Raw genomic sequence first — 20,357 nt, forward strand, 5'->3', positions numbered from 1 at the left:
GGTTGTTGGAGAAACTTTCGAGTTATAACGGTTTAAGTGAGCCATCATTTGACCAAAATCGAGGGGTCTGCAAAAATTGTTGTGGCTCTAACTAACGGGGGGTCCGTCAATTTGAGTAACCAAATGCATTTTTCTTACTATTTAGGCGAGGGCTTTCAGAAAATCGGCACCTTAAACATTTTTGAAGATAAGGTGTAAGTAGTGGGCCGGTCTCAGCGAGAATTACCCACAGATAAAAAAAAACAATGTTTGTGTTAAAAAACCCACTTATTCAATTTGGGGTCTTTCAATTTGAATATGTTGTTCAAATTCTTACAAGTTATGTACTTTTTGAGTTATTTTAGAATTAAAATCCTCTAAACCATAATAAAAGCCTAAAGGTAGGCAATTGGTTAATGATTTAAGGACTAACTCTAATAAATCGTCTATATTAAAGAATATAGACGATTTATTAGACTTTCATAAAAATTTCGCTTATGAAATTCAATTCTGGGATGTCATATTCATTTATTACAGTGGTTTTGAACCTCACATTGTACCTAGTCTTCATGCTAAACATAAAAGTTTTAATATGTATTCGATAGCGATACGAAACACAGTTAAGAAAAAAATCGATTTACACTCAGTTGCAAAAAAAAAGCCGAGCTGAATTTTTCTCCCAAAATCCGTCATGTTCAATCTGCTGCAACTTTAGCAATTATCAATATTTTTGGCTGAAAATTTTACCACTTCATCATCAATATATTGATATTGTATGGTCAAAATTTTAAATTGATAGGAATTATATATTTTGAGTTATAACAATTTATATGAAAAAATCTAGTTTTGGACATATTTTTTTCGAAAACCCGTATTTCAGTGAAAAATTTAAGTAGCTTAATGAAAATTTCACTGCAGCGTCAGTAAATATAGGAAATGTTGTGGTCAAAATTTGAAATGTTTTCATCCAGCGGTTTGGGCCACAGATTTCGCAAAGTTGAAGTACCAATGTGTGTGCCTACAGTTTTCACTCCATATTGACCATGCTGAAACACCGGTGCAGAAAAAAAGCCGAGGTCAATTCGTTCCATTATTGTTTAGATCTAAGTTTTAATGAACAATCCATATTGTATGACTCATTATTATAAATTTTCGTATGTTATGCTAGTTATTTAGGACATTCTACACGTAACACAAAGTGCGTTACGCGTTATGCGTGTAAATGTTAAATTTATTATAAGCAAACAAGTTGAGGGGTATAATTTAGAACCACAAAGTATGATATATTAAGGCATGTAACATCACTTGCTTGCTTATGAAAAGGTTTTCACAGTAGTCAAAATTTGTAAATTATACAAACTACTTGTATATTCACTAACATACAGTGTATCAAACAATTGTCCGTACAGAAACTTTTTGGTCAAAATAATTTTTCTTTCAAATGTTTATAACTTTTTTATACGTCAATCAAAAACGCTGAAATTTTGACCAATCATAAACCATATATTGAAGCTCCATTGGTAAAATTTTGAGCGATATCGAAAAAGTTTTCTGTAAGTTATAGAACTTTTAGTAAAACTTATTATATTTTTGAACACATTTTTAAAACATTATATCTTAATATGTAGTCGATGAAACTTTTTTAATATTTTTTGTGTTACAACTTATACCAAAGGCTTTCTTATGCAGCTACGTTTGAGGTTTTATATTCACTACAAAAAATATGAAAAATCTGTATATGTTCAGAGTATTATTGGGAAATTTATCATATTTTGATCAATGAAAGTGCCAAGTGTTTTCAACTTTTTTGAACTCTCTTAATGTAATATTTTTATACAGGACCTACTAAACTACATATGAAGAGTAGGTCCTATGCATTTTTCGTTCAGTTAATGCACTTTTATTGGTGGAAAACGTTTGGCAGTTTTTATGTGCAAAATATGGTAATTTTTCAAATATCGACAACTGTATAAGCAAATTTTTCATATTTTTTGTAGTGAATATAAAACCTCAAACGTAGCTGCATAAGAAAGCCTTAGGTATAAGTTGTAACACAAAAAATATTGAAAAAGTTTCATCGACTACATATTGAGATATAATGTTTTAAAAATGTGTTCAAAAACATTAAAAGTTTTACTAAAAGTTCTATAACTTTCAGAAAACTTATTCGATCTCACTCAAAATTTCACCAATGGAGCATTTATATATGATTCATGATAGGTCAAAATTTCAGCGTTTTTGATTAACGTATAAAAAAGTTATAAACATTTGAGTGAAAAATTATTTCGACCAAAAAATTGCTGTACGGACAATTGTTTGATACACTGTATGTATGTTTTGTAACGCATAACGTGTAACGCGTAACGCACTATGTGTTACGTGTAGAATAGGCCGTCCCTTATTTTGCAAAAATTGGAAATGTTATAAGTTCGTTAGTGGAAAATGATCGTTTTAGCTAAAAAATGATCGTGTCAAAATTTGAAGTCCGTATCTCTAGGCTAAGTGGTCCCTCAAGGGGCCTAAAGTTGTCAAAAATTGTATGGGACCAAAAAACATGAAATTTTTTTTCGACAAGTAAATACGCTATTCTACTAAAACCGGTGATTTTAGGACCCTAAAGGGCCAAAAATGTGCTTAGATTTGCGATATCTCTACTCGTTCCCAAGATATTGACAAAAAACAACTGAAAAATCCGCATTTTTGACCATTTTTTTAGATTTCGAAGGAAACTTTCCCTATTTTGTTCAATAACTCAAAAACGAGTAGAGATATCGCAAATCTAAGCACATTTTTGGCCCTTGAGGGTCCTAAAATCACCGGTTTTAGTAGAATAGCGTATTTTTTCGTCGAAAAAAATTTCATGTTTTTTTGGTCCCATACAATTTTTGACAACTTTAGGCCCCTTGAGGAACCACTTAGCCTTGAGATACGGACTTCAAATTTTGACACGATCATTTTTTAGCTAAAACGATCATTTTCCACTAACGAACTTGTAACATTTCTAAATTTTGCAAAATAAGGGACGGCCTAGTGTAGAATGACCTAAATAACTAGCATAACACACGAAAATTTATAAAAAAAATACTAGCTGTACCCGGCAAACTTTGTCTTGCCTACTGCGTTTTTTGACGTTTTAAGTTTCTAGCCAAGACCCGGTCCCTGGTATGAAAGATCGATTTTCAAAAACTATCAATATTTCCATGTTTTATGCCTCATAAACCTTCCTTGGGTGAAAACTAACAGAACAAAACTTAGACGACCTAAATCGGACCTTCCGTTCGCAAGTTATGCGCGGTCCCACGTATGCCACTGCATTTTTATATATATCGATGTCATACAATATGGATTGTTTATTAAAATTTAGATCTAAACATTAATGGAACGAATTGACCTCGGCTTTTTTTCTGCACCGCTGTTTCAGCACAGTCAATATGGAGTGAAAACTACAGTAGGCACCCACACTGATATTTCAGCTTTGACGATTTCTGTGGTCGAAACCGCTGGATGAAAACATTTCAAATTTTGACCACAACATTTCCTATATTTACTGACGCTGCAGTGAAATTTTTATGAAGTTATATAGATTTTGCACTGAAATAAGGATTTTTGAAAAAAGTATGTCCAAAAATGATTTTTTTCATATAAGTTGTTATAACTCAAAATATATAATTCCTATCAAGTTGAAATTTTGACCATACATTGTCAATATATTGATGACAAAGTGGTAAAATTTTCAGCCAAAAATATCGATATTTGCCGAAGTTGCAGTAGATTGAACATGACGGATTTGAGGAGAAAAAATCAGCTCGGCTTTTTTTTTGCTACTGAGTGTATGTTAAGGAAAATAAACGATTTTTTAGGCCTTTATAAAAGTTTTAATTATGAAATTCAGTTCTGGGATGTCATAATGATTTATTGCAGTGGTTTTGAACCTCACATTGTATCTAGTCTTTATGCCAAGCATGAAAGTTTTAAAATGTATCCGATAGCAATACGAAACACAGTTAAGAATCGATTAAAATCGATTCATTAACACTCAAACGCCGATGCCTCAAAAAAAGTTGGAACGCTAATTTCAACCTTCAATATCTCGGCCGTTACAAGTCCGATTTCAAAAAATTTTTTAGCAATGAATTTTTTAGGATCTCTGGATGAGTATACATGTTTTGAAAATTTTCTCTGATCAAAATTCTAATTTCTAGTACTAAAAAACCCGGAGCAAGTCGTTATCAATTTCGTAAGATTTTTATGTTCGAGCAGAACTTTAAATTTATCGCGACGACCACATGATTTTTTGATGGTGAATAGCCCACACGAGTGTAATAAAGCTATCAATATGATTTAAGTGATTATTTATAACTCAAAGCACTGCAATATATTTACAAAACTACGTATAATACAGAGAAACCCATATTTTCTTTTGTAACTTTAAATTTGTCGCGATGACCAATGTATTTTTTACTTTAAAATGTGCGCATATACTTAAGGAAGAAATTCTCAGAACATTGTTGTAAATTTTCTCTTCAAAGAACTACAAAAAATTCAGAAAACTACGAATTTTTCAGGAAAAATATACAATTTCGTTATAACTTCAAACTAATCTCGAATTCCCATACGTTTAATGATTTTAAAATATTTGTGTATTTATCCAGAAGAAGTTTGCAGAACATTATTGATATAAATCTGGCCAAAGAACTACAAAAAAATCAGAAAACTACGATTTTTCCAAGAAAAATATACAATTTTGTTATAACTTCAAACTAATCTCGAATTCCCATACATTTTATGATATTAAAATATTTGCGTATTTATTGAGAACAAGTTTGCAGAATATTATTGATGTAAATCTGGCAGAAGAACTACAAAAATTCAGAAATCTACGAATGTTTCAAGAAAAATATACAATTTTGTTATAACTTCAAACTAATCTTGAATTTCCATATATTTCATGATTTTAAAATATTTGCGTATTTATCCAGAACAAGTTTGCAGGACATTATTGATGTAAGTCTGACAGAAGAACTACAAAAATTCAGAAACCTAGGTGTTTTTCAGGAAAAATATACAATTTTGTTATAGTTCCAAACTAATCTCGAATTTCCATACATTTTATGATTTTAAATTTTTTGCGTTTTTATCCAGAACAAGTTTGCAGAATATTATTGATGTAAATCTGGCAGAAGAACTACAAAAATCAGAAAACTACGAATTTTCCAGGAAAATTATACAATTTCGTTATAACTTTAAACTAATCTCGAATTGCCATACTTACATTTTATGATATTAAAATATTTGTACATTTATCCAGGATTGTTTTCTCTTCAAAGAACTACAAAAAAAAATCAGAAAACTACGATTTTTTCAGGAAAGATATACAATTTCGTTATAAATTCAGAAAACTACGATTTTTATTAGCAGAAATATACATTTTTGATATAACCTCAAATTGATTTCAATTTCTCATATACCGTGGTGCGGGACTACTTTTGACATGCGTGGCTACTTTGGACACTTTTGAAAATGGAGTTTTTGAATTCAAAATGTGGTTCAAATCTGTTTGACATCTTTGAGACTATTATGAAGCAACAATTTTTCCTTCATTTGGTTGAAATTATTTTTCAGACAGACCGTTTATTGCTTGTCAGGACGCGAAAAAACATAAAAAAAAACAATAAAATATACATAACGTATCAGAACATTTGGTCTGTAAGCATTGTTTCCACAGTTCATAAATTTCAAAGGGTTGATGAATTTATTCAAAATGTATCAACATGGCATATACAATCGAATATTTGTATCGTTATATATTATAAATGGCCGTTTCACCTAAATAAAAGATTGATGGCCCCTTTTTTCAGGCTATCTATATAGCAATATCACGCTGCCCATAATACCAAAAGTTACATAGAACCATCGTAAAACGCATATATTTATTGGAATCATGTTTGATACAGTATACTACAGTATTGGTTCAAAATAGTTTTCTAAATAACCCTGGAATTTGAAGTGCAGTTTTGTTATAGATAAAAATGTCCAAAGTAGCCCCCATCCGGTTCTATATGAGATGTGTCCGATTGGTGTATGAACAACTTTTTTATTAATTGATGGATTTAGTTCAAATTTAGCATACAACCTACATACATATTCACGATTATTATTTCTAATAATTGTGGAAATCGATTCACTACTCTGGGAGTTATAATGTCATAAAGTTGAAAAAAAAAACACGAAAAAGTTTAAAAAGAAGCCCCGCACGACGGTATTTTATGATTTTAAAATATGCGCGTATTTATCCAAAACAAGTTTGCAGAGCATTATTGATATTAATCTGGCCAAAGAAATACATAAAATTCAGAAAACTACGATTTTTTCAGCAGATATGTACAATTTTGATATAACTTCAAATTGGTTTCAATTTCTCATACATTTTATGATCCTAAAATATTTGCGTATTTATTCAAAACAAGTTTGCAGAACATTGTCGATAGTTTTCTCTTCAAAAAATAACAAAATATTCAGAAAACTACGATTTTATCAGGAAAAATATACAATTGTCATATAACCTCAAATTGATCTCCAAAACGCATACATTTTATGATTTTAAACATTTGCGTATTTAACAAAAACAAGTTGGCATAACATTGTTGATAGTTTTCTCTCTAACGAACTACAAAAAAATCAGAAGATTACGAATTTTAAAAATACTTGTTCTGTATAAATATGCAAACTTTTTTTTAAATCATAATATGTATGGGATATTGAAATCTTAAAATTAATTATAATTGGTTAAATTAAAATGTACGTCATCGGAAAAAAATGTATTTTCCTGAATTTGTGTAGTGCTTTGGCCAGCATAATATCAGCAGTGGTTTGCTTCGGAAAAATGGGCATTTTTTAACCCTCTAATACCCAAATTTTTGATTTTGATCTAAATACATACAAATCTTGCGGTCTACCAGCTGGATTTTGGCCAGACCCGTAATGTGCGCCACGATGTTACCCTAATCACCGATGTGTCGGTTCTCGTCATCGGGGCCTCCGTGATCGTTGCCATACGGATTGTAGTGTGGCCCCGTCGATAGGCAACCGCGGGAAAAGTCGCCAATCTTATGTTATAACAAAATTATAAATTATCCGGAAATATTCATAGTTTCCTGATTTTTAGTAGTGTTTTTGTCCGAATAATATCAACAATGTTCTGCAAATATATTTTAGATAAATACGCAAATATATGGAATATTGAAAACAATTTGAAATTATAACAAAATTGTACATTTTTCCTAAAAAAAATCGTAGTTTTCTGTATTTTTTGAAGTTCATTGGGCAGAATTAAACCAGCAATGTTGTGCAACTTGTTTTGCATAAATACGCAATTACTTAAAAATAATAAAACGTATGGGATTTTGACATCAATTTGAAGTAATAACAAAATTGTATATTTTTCCTGAAAAATTCGTAGACTTTTGAATTTTTCGCAGTTCTTAGCAGCTTAATTATCAACAATGTTCTGCAAACTTGTTTTGAATAAATACGCAAAAATTCTAAAATCATAAAATGTATAATAAATCGAGATCAATTTGAAGTAACAATAAAGTTATATACTTTTCCCGAAAAACTCGACGTTTTCTGTTTTTTGTTGAAGTTTTTTAGTCATATTTATATCAATAATGATCTGCAAACTTGTTCTGGATAAATACGCAAATATTTTAAAATCATAAAATGCATGGGAATTCGAGATCAGTTTTAAGTTATAACAACGTTGTAAATTTTTCCTGAAAAAAAAAACGTAGTTTGCTGATTTTTTTGTTGTTCTTTGAAAAGAAACTATGTATCAACAACGTTCTGCAAACTTGTTTTGAATAAATACGCAAATATTTTAAAATCCTAAAATGTATGAGAAATTGAAATCAATTTGAAGTTACTTAAAAATTGAATAGTTTTGCAAAAAAAATCGTAGTTTTCTGAATTTTTTGTTGTTCTTTGGCCAGATTTATATCCATAATGTTCTGTATAAATACGCAAATATTTTAAAATCATAAAATGTATGAGAAATTGAAATTAATTTGAAGTTATACCAACATTGTATATTTTCCTGAAAAATTCGTAGTTTTCTGAATTTTTGTAGTTCTTCTGCCAGATTTACATCAATAATGTTCTGCAAACTTGTTCTGGATAAATACGCAAAAATTTTGAAATCATAAAATGCATGGGAATTCGAGATTAGTTTGAAGTTATATCAAATTTGTATATTTTTCCTGAAAAAAATCGTAATTTTCTGAATTTTTGTAATTCTTTGGCCAGATTTGTATAGATAATTTTCTGCAAATTTGTTCTAGATGAATACGCAAATATTTTAATATCATAAAATATATGGGAACTCGAGATTAGTTTGAAGTTATAACAAAATTGTATATTTTTCCTGAAAAATTTGTAGTTTTCTGAATTTTTGTAGTTCTTCTGCCATATTTACATCAATAATATTCTGCAAACTTGTTCTGGATAAATACGCAAATATTTTAATATCATAAAATGTATGGAAATTTTAGATTAGTTTGAATTTATAACAAAATTGTATTTTTTCCTGAAAAAATCGCAGTTTTCTGAATTTTTGTAGTTCTTCCAGATTAACATCAATAATGTTCTGCAAACTTGTTCTCAATAAATACGCAAATATTTGAATATCATAAAATGTATGGGAATTCGAAATTAGTTTGAAGTTATAACAAAATTGTATTTCTTTCCTGGAAAAAAATGTAAATTTCTGAATTTTTGTAGTTCTTTGGCCAGATTTCCATTAATATTGTTCTGCAAACTTGTTCTGGATAAATACACAAATATTTAAAAATAATAAAATGCATGGGAATTGGCTTCTTTAGCGTTGTTGAGATAATTCCATATTCTGAATCTGCATGCCAAACTGAGCCGAAATCCAAATTTTCATGAATTTTGGTGCCCGGGAACCTGTTTAAAAATCAATTTGAAGTTTGTATGGGAGCGATTTGTCGAATCACCCCTCGTCGCATTTTGTACTGGGTGGAGCTGTCAAACAGTTACCCAGCTGTCAAAAGGTGATTTTGAAAATTCTCTTTGAAATTGATTTTAGGTATCAAAATAACGTTCTAAAAATCTGCAAAAAATCATAGTGGCTCAGAAAAAGGTGCTCTTTCGTATAAAATCAAAAAATCGATACATTTTTCTTAATTTAAAAACCCAATTCAAGATTAATTTGAAGTTATAACAAAATTGTATATTTTTCCTGAAAAATTCGTGGTTTTCTGAATTTTCGTAGTTCTCTGCCAGATTTACATCAATAAACGTATTCTGGATAAATACGCAAATATTTTAATATCATAAAATGTATGGAGTTCGAAATTAGTTTGAAGTTATAACAAAATTGTATATTTTTCCTGGAAAAATCGTAGTTTTTTGAATTTTTTGTAGTTCTTTGGCCAGATTTATATCAATAATGTTCTGCAAACTTGTTCTGGATAAATACACAAATATTTTAAAATTATAAAACGTATGCGAATTCGAGTTTAGTTTGAAATTATAACGAAATTGTATATTTTTCCTGAAAAATTCGTAGTTTTCTGAATTTTTTGTAGTTCTTTGAAGAGAAAAATATCAACAATGTTCTGAGAATTTCTTCTTTAAGTATATGCGCACATTTTAAAATAAAAAAATACATTGGTCATCGCGACAAATTTAAAGTTACAAAAGAAAATATGGGTTTCTCTGTATTATACGTAGTTTTGTGAATATATTGCAGTGCTTTGAGTTATAAATAATCACTTAAATCACATTGATAGCTTTATTACACTCGTGTGGGCTATTCACCATAAAAAAATCATGTCGTCATCGCGATAAATTTAAAGTTCTGCTCGAACATAAAAATCTTACGAAATTTATAACGACTTGCTCCGGGTTTTTTAGTACTAGAAATTAGAATTTTGATCAGAGAAAATTTTCAAAACATGTATACTCATCCAGAGATCCTAAAAAATTCATTGCTAAAAAAATTTTTGAAATCGGACTTGTAACGGCCGAGATATAGAAGGTTGAAATTAGCGTTCCAACTTTTTTCGAGGCATAGACGTTCGTGTAAGTGAAAAATAGCATCGACGCAGGAGTGTTAATAAATTTATGAAGCTTTATTTTCATGAATTTCATATCATTCAGTAGCTAAAAAAACAGATTACCAAACACTTTTCATAAATAGGAAAACATGCAACGAAAATTGTTTGTTTGAACATTCCATGAGGTAGGTCAAAGTGGGACCACTTTTGTCAGTTAATTGTAACGCTTTATACTTGATTTCACTTTTATTTTATACTTGATACAATCAGACTTGATCATGAATATTAGCAGTTTATTGGCACTTGCTGTTCAAATGCGGATATTAACACACAACATTTCTACATTTTCATATTACCAATTCACAGATCTAGTCCGGAATACGAGAAGCCATGGGCAATATATCGTCATCTAGTTCAAAGTTGGCAGAAAAATGTCCAATGCTAGAGAAAAGTGAACTGCCACTGATAGCCAGTTCATTTAGAATAGCCAGCAAAAATTCCGACAAATGCAAGGAAGAAGAACTCATGGTATGTATGGCACTAGGAAATCCGAAACATCGATTCTATGTTGATTCTTTCTCCAATTTCTTCAGAAATTCTGGGGATCACAAATGGATCCACGGTTGGCACAGTATATTACCAATTTTCTCTTTGGTCCGCTCGGTCAACGAGCAGCATTTGTTGATCTTCCTCGTTTTGCTGAATTGTATGTCTACACTGTCCGCGGTACGCTGGAAGAACGAATCAATGTATTGCTGTGCAGTTTGGGCCAATCGCCAGATTCGGAATCCACCGAAATAGCGTATCCATTGATCAAAGAGGTATTCTTTTGGGTTGACGGACGACACCAAAAGAGCAACAATTTAATGACGATATTTGCATTTTATTACAGTACGTTGAGGCCGTGGTGAGCAGTTACATGCGAGCGATAAGGCTTGAAGGTGGGCCGGAATTTAAATCGTGGGAGTCACGTGGATTTCGAATCGTGAAGGAGTGCATACAGAAGCTAGCCGAGAGCTTAGTGTACGACGTGGTACAACAAGGTACACAGAAGGTTACTCGAGCAGATGCTGAACGCTGGTAAGTGACTTGAGTTGTGTCCAAAAATAAACAGCTGCTAATTATATGGAATGAGTGATGTGCTATAAATGGTAGATGAGCCGACAAAAAGGTGACAAAGTTTATGATTAGCATTAATTAATCATAGTTCGTAAATTTTCCTATTGGGAAGGTGCGCAATCTGCGTGTTAGTATAGATCTACTTTTAACATTTCAATACGTTATGGTCTAAGGCAATAACAGATTCGGCCGCAAGTCTTCAGTACACTCGAACCTCTATTTATGTAGAGTTAATTTAGGTAAACTCTACTTAGGTTTGTATCTCCTTTAAAGTTGGATGTTGTTACTTACGTACAGTGTGTATCCGAGCTATTCAAACAGTAGTTAACACTGAACAGCTTCTTCGAACCCACTTCGCAGGAAAACCGCAAACTACTATTTTATAAGCCAACTGTGTCGGCTCAACCGAAAATGTCGTGCATTCAATGCATATTTGATGATGGCAATCTCATAAAAAGCAAAACAGTAGAACATCCTCGCTCCTGCTTTCGTCAAATTAGAATCTAATTATACTTTTCGTTATGGCAGGCTCAACAAAAATCCCATTTTCCTCAAAATGCTGGAGCATGTGTTTTCCCATTTGTACAACTATCGCAGCGTGAAAAACAGCTCCGAGGAGAGAAAAAAGGACGACACCGATGACGGCAGAGCCAAGCGAAAAGAGAACCTTCCTCAGCAAGAGGTCGTCCTGCACGCGATGCTCCCACTATGCGAGGGTTTGCAGTACATGCCCGACTACCCGGCGTTCACCGATCTCTCGCAGATGTTGTTTATCAACGCGAATCTCCCAAATGCACAGCAGCACAAGTGGCGCTTTTTGTTCTCCTCGCAGATTCATGGAGAAAGTTTTTCTACTTTGTTAGGTACCTACTACGGACCATCCACTCCACGTGGCTCACTCGCGTGCATTCATCTAATATTCTATTTGCATTTTAGGTCGCATCATAGATCAAGGTTCTACAGTAGTTATAGTAGAGGACTCAAACGGGTACATTTTTGGAGGCTATGCAACAGAATCCTGGGCACTGGGACCTAACTATTTGGGCAACGAAAATTCCTTCCTTTTCACGTTGCGGCCGAAAATGCGTTGTTTTCCATCGACTGGATATAACCCTCATTATCAGTATTTGAATCTACACCAACAAACAATGCCCAACGGAATGGTAAGTACAGGTTATTATGTAAAAATAAGGTTCCAGAACCATTAGCAATGTGCAGAGATCGGAAATGTCATATAAACGTTATTTTGTTATTTCTTAACTCCACTTCCCCGAGTGAGCAATATTTATCGACATCATAAATCCTCCATCAGTACTATAACTCAATGATGTCCACGAACCAAAAATCGTACAGAGAATGGCTGAACTGAAGAAATATCATGAATTTTTTTCCATGAAATTCCGTGATATTTTCCATCCCTGGGATAAGTACTAAGACACCCAACTTGGTAAAACAAAATTTTATGGTTTTATAGAAACTGATGTATGTATATGGTAAAATCAGACCACTGCACAATGGTCAACGAAACAGATTTACCAGGAAAGATGCATTCAGCGCCTTCATATGATTTTTTAGACAAATATGGTCTTCTACAAAGTTTTTCCTAAAAAATCTTGTGCAAATAAACATTTTGGAAAATATCACTTTTTTGTCGTTTCAACTCCGGCGTCAAAAATACTGAACCGATTTCAATGAAAATTTTTATGTGCGTAAAGTATGTATGTAGAAGTAATTTGTCAAAATTTCATTCAATTTGATCATACCGTTAAAAAGTTATAGCCATATATGTCGCACTATGTCACAATAAGCAGATGTGGTTTTTGGTATAGTGAAATTCAAACTGCTCTTACTTTGAAAGTACTCAACAGAAATGGCTGAAATTTTCACTGTAAACAGTTTAACACAACAATTTTACACTGTCAAAGTTTTATAAAAATCGGGACAGTGTTACCAATTCTACAGTCAAAATAGTGCACACGGAACTAAAAATGGTCAAAAAGTACCTAAAATTTACCTTGAAGCGATTTGAGCTTTAGATATTTACTAGAAAAAGTACGTAAAGTTTTGAACGATTTTATCTCAATGGAGCGCATAGGTACACTGCAATGCATTGCTTGTGCTCAGTAGAAAATCATTGACACTCCAGTGTAAAAGAACTTCATGAAAAATGGGTAAAAAAGTCCTTTTTATGCAAACGTTTTTTTTTCTGCTCGGGTTTGTCTCTGCGACCAGTTTTTTTAGATCTATTGTGACATTACCCAAGTAACCACAAGCATTATATCATTACATTAATTCAGTCATATTATAGATACGCTAATGCAAGTTAACTTTCATTCTACATCTGTCAAGTAATGAAGCGTTTACTCTACATTATGACTGCAGCATTGCAGCATTATGGATTTTTGACAGATCGATATAGTTCTATAGGGCCGTTGTTTAATGCTTTATTGCATTACCATGTTAAAAGCATTATGGCAACCAATAATGCAAGCATTTATTACTTTATATATGCATTTACTAAAGCTTGCATCGTTGTAAATAGAAAAACCCTCAGTTCGGAAAAAAACGAAATTGCTTCAAGAAACAGAACCATTCAAAACAAAAGAAAACCAAACCCGTTTTCATGGATTCCCGGGTAGAGGTGAATAACAAACAAATATCTAAAGTATAACATATTTTGTTATCATATCTAAATGTGCAATTCTTTAGTTATTTATGAATAGCTCAGGATGACACATAAATTACAAAATATGCTGTCATTGTAAAACTTGTAATTGACGAGTTTTATTAAATAGTATAATAACATAATAATAACGAATGTTACTATCATACTATCCTGCCACATTATCAAAATAATAACATAATTTAAATATGCTATTATTTTGACATTCTTTTTGCTATTATTTTGTTATTACAATGGCAAAATCAGTTATTCTTTAGTTGTTATGACATACAAATTTAGTTATTATTTTTGTTGTGTTAACTCTTATTTCAAACAAACTAATAGCAAATTCTGCCATTCAAACATTCTATTTTAATGGTAAAATTTGCCCTTCATTTGCCATTTCGCTCTACTCGGGTTGCAGGTATTCAAGTGCTTGCTGTATTAGAGTTTGCTGAGAATAAAACGATGAATATCAAGGCCACAGTTTAAACAACAATCACAATCAGTTTGGTGAGATCTTTCTGATTATTTTTCTATTTGTATCAATTGCATAGAAAATTGCGGGAAAATGTTTCTAAGGGAAGGGTCGTATATCATTACTTTTTATATCGTTTCAGAGAGCGAGTAATGGCGCTCAAGCCTAGGCTTCCCGAGCAGAAGGGCATACCTCACAAATACCATACAAAGAGCAACATGTGCTATAATACCAAAAGTTGTTATTGCTGCGGAATTCTACCAAATGTTATGAGAACATCACAATAACAATTGGAGGTATTTGAGCAGAGTTTGGTATTGATGTAGTATTTGTTGGTTTAGTGAAAATAACCAAAGAACAAGATTGACTATTACGTCATGAAGTCATCGAACAACTGAAACATTGAATAACAAGAAATGTTATTAGTTTGTTATTCAATAACTTTGGGATAACAAATACAGCACTTGAAATTTAAGGTATGCATTCATTATTGAAATAACAAGACTTGTTATTTCCAAGGTGTTATTTATACAAAATTTTGGTATTCGTTTTTGTTATTTTGCCTCTTATTACCACCTGATGAAAAGCATATCTAGGTATGGTAGTAAGATAAGATAAATACCTTGATATGTTATTCACTTGTTATTTTCTTCTGCTCGGGTTGAGAGCCAGGGCATTCGGAGTAAATACCTTTGTCCCATCCCAGGATTCCAGAGGACATGGAGTGACATTAACTTTCTTAGCAAAGTCACTCCCAACGTAGATGTATATTAATCTCACTTTTTACGGAACGGTTGGTACGAGATGTCCCCGTTCTTTGTTTTTTATGTGGATATCCACTGTAATATAAAATAACGCTGCACAGTAGGCCTGGCCGCTTTAATGCTTGCAATGTATCCTAGATGTACTGCAAGCATTAATAATGATAAGAAAAATGATAGATTCTATCATTTTCCAGGATTCTTTCAATGAATGGCTGTGTATGTGTAGACTAGACTAGACTAGGACATGAAGCAAACTAGGTATTGAGGGAACAAAAATGTAATGGGGTAAGGTTTCCTTATTAACCTTCACATAACGCTGGCATTTCGGCAATTTTCATCTATTTTTTTTTGAAGTCACCCTCAATCGATCATAAATTGGTACAAGTTTATTACACCCAAGTGGCCATGCAATATACGGAACCATTTCGGAGATATTCCGGATTGTACTGGGGTCCAGTACTGCCAAGTCTTCCCCCAGATCCGTAACCCAATTTGATTTCCTTTGCATTGAGTTTAGCCTCAGATGGTGAGGTTTTTAACTATATGCAAAGTAAAGTTGGTAAACTTAGTTTAATTAAAAAAACTGGAAGTCATTGAAACACCAATAGCAAGGACTCAATACTATAATTCCTTGAATTACCAGAACACATACAGTAAGGACCCGATTTTGTCAGCCCCATTTTGCGACAAACTTTTTGCTCTCGTTATCTTACGGTCAAATTTTAACCAATTCATTCATGTTTATCATCAAACTACAGATAAAGAGCAGAACATAGAGAGATAAAAAGTTTGAAATTTTGTTAAGATTTTCAAGGAGAGCAAAAAATGTGTTCCAAAAAGGGGCTGACAAAATCGGGTCACTTATGTATTCTTAAATTGAAAAATAGGACGATACTAGATTTAGGTTTGGTAGATCTTTAACCGCAACGCAACCCAAAAAGGTGATCTACCCACACTACGGGCTCCGTTAAAGATCGAGCATATTTTAAACCCCCTCAACCATTCATCCCTCAGCACGGGTCGCCTGACACCTTGGATTGGGGTTACCTAATAACTGATTTGGCACAGTTCAAAACGTTCAGGATCGCCCCTATCATCGAGTATTGGGCACGCTATTGGTGCTTCATACGCATGTACACATCCAATTCAATGCAAATTCTTTTCTTTTACCAGGGCATGGGCGGTCAACACAATTACTGGGGATTATGGTTGGACAGCGAGTACGGGATTGGCGAATGTTCGGAGTCATGCACCACCTACAAGGGATACTTCCAAATGAGTGCCACCAAAAAGTTCACGGTTCGGAACGTTGAGGTGTGGGGCGTCGGCGATAAGCCAGTCAAGGAAGACGAACCGGTAAGGACGCTTGATAAGGGCGGTTCCGAAACGGTGATCTAAATCTTAACCTTTGTTTTCAAAATTGCAGGAAGATAATACCGGTCGATCGATTCTGGATGGTAATGCCGACAGCAAAGCGATGCTCAAGTTGAGTGGCCGGGAGCAGTACTCCGACGGGTATCGGGAGGAGCCTAGAGATTAAAAAAGGAAATCAAACGCCAGAAAAAAGTTTGGGAGAAATTTGTGTTCACCGGAAATAAATCTGGTAGATGTGTTGGATACGTTTAATTTTAATTTCCTTTGAAAATGAACATACAAGAGTGTTATTGATTGTGTAGTTTTAGAACATTACCGAGGAACGATTGAGAGATAATAATGGAAGTCTGCTGTTTTTTTTTTGTTAAAATGTGTTTTTTATGTTATCTGGCGTTTGCAATATGCACAAGATCAATTGCTTAATACGAGGCTTGAATATTTGGAAAATTGTGCTTTGGGGTATCTGCATTTTGTAATGACACGATGAGGATGGATATGTTTTACAACCTCGTGTAGTTTAGCATAGATTTATCCAACAATGCTTATTTTACGCTCTTGCGTTTCTTTACAAAGGCAGCTACTCCCAAATTGTTATTAGCTTCAGAAATATATCTTATAGCCTGCAAGCACGCTTGGGATCGTTGATACTGAAATTAAAACAAGAAGCTAGGCATTCTTTTTGGGCAAGCCAGTCTACATAGAGAAAAATCAATCCCAAAGATTGAACAAGTTTATAACTTTCTTGATTCAAGGACCTACAGACCATCGATGAGTCATTTGAAAGATTTTTTTTCATGAAGTTGATTGATTACACTAGTTTACAGCATTTTTGAACTCGGTAAGCTGATGATCATTTTTGGCGTAGAATCATGCCCTGAGTTCGAAAACGCGAAGGAAAAAAAAATACAGTAGAGCGGAAAATTTTTCGATTTTCCATACAAGGTTGACGATTTGAAATTGATTTTTGTTCTATTTTTAAGCAAATTCGCTCATTCTCCGCAATAAGTGTTCCGATTGAGCTGATTTTTTAACTGTAACTCGGCTATATGTGATATATCAAATGGTCGTTGAGAAAGAATTTTTAAATTATTTTATTCTTATTGAAAAAATACGTTTCTTCATATATTTTTGAAAATTTTGCTAAAATTTAAGGTGATCGTCCCATAAAATGGCCAATATCTTGAATTTCATCAATATGACGCAAAACCTGGCTTCAGAACATCGGAAGGTATTATATTCAGCTTTTAATTTATGAAAAAAAAAATTAAAATTAGTTGAAAAAAAACGCAAGATATTAGAATTTTAGTAAATTTCATATTAAAAAAATGTTAAACTCGATATTGAACTAAAACTTAAAAACTGTTCTAGTTAAAGTACGGTTTCGAAATCAGCACTAAATTGTGGGATACACGTAATGCCTGAACCTCAAGTTTACAGGCACAATATGTGTTGAAAAATGGACAAATTGAGTGGAAAAATTGTGAAAAAATCCACGTAGTTCTGGTGGGATTTGAACCCACGTCTCCCCAAGTTCCGTGTTGTGGATAGGCAAAAGTCTCGACACTAAAAATAACATACTCTCACTGTTGTTCGTAGGCACGCTCAGAGAGTGTTGGAAGTGGACATCTAAGGACCGAAGGAGATGGTGAATTGCGAGGAAAGAACGTGGGGTGAGGTGGGCGTTGGATTCAGGTTGGCTTTCTACTTCACAGAATTGTTACTTGTTCTGTGGCGGAGTTGGTTAACGCGCCCTGTCTAGCGAACTTGGGGAGATGTGGGTTCAAATCCCACCAGAACAACGTGGATTTTTTCGCAAGTTTTCCACTCAATTTGTCCATTTTTCAACACATATTGTGCCTATGAACATCAGGCATTACGTATGTCTAACATACCATTTCGGTTGGTCATTCTCAGTGATTTTTTTGGCATTGCAAAAAATGTTGTATGCAACTCGTTGCAAAACTGGATTTTTACAGCACTCGTCATAATTATCCAACTGGGCAAGCCTCGTATGACTCGTGCTGTGAAAATCTTCATTTTACAACTTGTTTCACAAATAACTAAATTCTTCATTAAAAAAACATAAATTTTAGAGGAAACTGGCTGTATAATTCGTATCACAGCTGTTCTCCGTATATGAATCGCTTAACAATCAATTCTTTAGTAAATTACCAATGATCGCGTAGTTTCTTGGATAAAGAAAGTTATCATTTTTCCCACTTTTGGGATTTGTTTTCCTCCAATGTGCAATCTTTGGTTTCAGCGAGAGCAACCCATCGGTAGTTTTTGATGAACTTAACATTTTTTGCCACTTTTGCAAAAATGGTTTTTTTTTTATTAGCAACTTTATTGTGTATTAAGTAGACGGCTTATAAACAATTTTACTCCTCATGTGACACAAACGTATTGGCTCCTCGAGTATCAACAACACGCGCATAGTAAGTTTTAGTAAATTTGGTATATCCAAAGTAGCCAAATCGAGAATAGAAATATTATAAAAAGTGCAACAATACAGTAACAAGTACAAAACGAGAAAGAAAAGTGGCTTGCCCAAGAGAATGTGTGAAACAACTCTATCACAGACAAACAAATTGTAAAGAAAATATTCATTTTATGGATAATGTTTGGACGAGTTTGGCATTAGGCATCATTAGTTTACAAACATCAATAATAATAATAATAATAATAAAGAATAGGAGCATTACTGAATCTATTTGTAACAATTGTCACTTAAGTGCAGTTGCGGTATTAAACGCACGAGTTTTTAGCAAAACAACCCAACAAAGAATTTCGTTGTACAAGAGTTGAACCAACAACTCTTAAGCAAACTTAAGCTTAAGAAACTGGATTCAGCTACTTTTGTTTCTTGGGGATGTTGGGAGCGGCTGGTCTAGATTCTGTATATGACCCCCGATATTTTAATAATGATTATTTTCTTGACTTCTCCTTAATATCCTTATGAATGAGAAGCAGGCTCTATCCTAGTTAGTTGAGACGTCACATCAATAAGGAAAAAATAAAAAAAAATAATTAGAAATGGCTCATGCATAGATTGTACATCTGTTTGTCTGTGATCGTAGCTGAATGATAGTCTCAAAGATTTTAAGCGTGCACGCGCCGTAAAGCCGGCCGAGCAATGAACGGGAGAAAACCGTTTTATGGGAACTTATCGTAGATGTTCGTTAATGTGATTATAATTGTGCCGCGCGCGCGATGATGGTAGAAAGAATCAACAAGTAGCTTGAGCAATGAAACTATTAAAAAGTAATAATTTATTCCAAAACTGCTGTGCCCCCAGCCGCATGGGAAGTGTAAATATAGAGATTTCCGTTCAGTGCAAAGTTATCTATGAGTTTAATTAATTTATTGCGTGTATAGTCATTTACTGTTCCTTTTGAACTTATGAACGCACAGGTTTGATAGCAGGTGCCATATAAGCAGATCGTTTGTGTTTTAGAAGCAATGCGTACAATGAATGATAATGTAAATTAGAGAGTAAAGCATTGATTAGTATTATTTTCTGTTATTGCCTATTACGTTAAATGTCGTTATGAAAAATGTATGCAGTCCAAATCCACGATCTATGTCAATCAATATAAATGTGCTACGAAACGTTGCCCAGGATCCGAAATGAAGACAAATATACAGTGATAATTAAAGTGGGTTACTTTTTTATTTATTGAGAACATTCATCTAGCATTGAGCACGGGATTGGTCGTCTAGTGGCTACTGCTTCTGATTCGTATGCAGAAGGTCCTGGGTTCGAACCCTGGCCCGTCACTTTCCTCCTACTTTGTATCTTTTTATATACTTCCTCCCTCCTCTCCATATATTCTACTCAAGTATAGTCCCATATTCATAGCCATCGCTAGAACAGAAACGGGGTAAAAAAATCCGTTTTCCTT

General features: G+C 33.3%; 1 protein-coding gene across 2 annotated transcripts in view; it reads left to right on the top strand.

Annotated features, from left to right (window-relative positions):
* Positions 1-20,111, top strand: part of LOC109411249 (MTOR-associated protein MEAK7) — a 36,719-nt gene extending 16,608 nt beyond the window's left edge. For both annotated transcript variants that reach the window (XM_029859599.2, XM_062851196.1), the window contains 7 exons: positions 10,422-10,583; positions 10,649-10,876; positions 10,948-11,135; positions 11,703-12,037; positions 12,111-12,337; positions 16,252-16,434; positions 16,505-20,111. In XM_029859599.2, the coding sequence (XP_029715459.1) occupies positions 10,446-10,583; positions 10,649-10,876; positions 10,948-11,135; positions 11,703-12,037; positions 12,111-12,337; positions 16,252-16,434; positions 16,505-16,618 (1,413 nt within the window). In that variant the 5' untranslated portion in view covers positions 10,422-10,445 and the 3' untranslated portion in view covers positions 16,619-20,111. The remainder of the gene's footprint in view (positions 1-10,421; positions 10,584-10,648; positions 10,877-10,947; positions 11,136-11,702; positions 12,038-12,110; positions 12,338-16,251; positions 16,435-16,504) is intronic.
* The last annotated feature ends 246 nt before the right edge of the window (positions 20,112-20,357 follow it).

The sequence above is a fragment of the Aedes albopictus genome, chromosome 2, assembly GCF_035046485.1.
Source record: "Aedes albopictus strain Foshan chromosome 2, AalbF5, whole genome shotgun sequence".
Classification (NCBI taxonomy): Eukaryota; Metazoa; Arthropoda; class Insecta; order Diptera; family Culicidae; genus Aedes; species Aedes albopictus.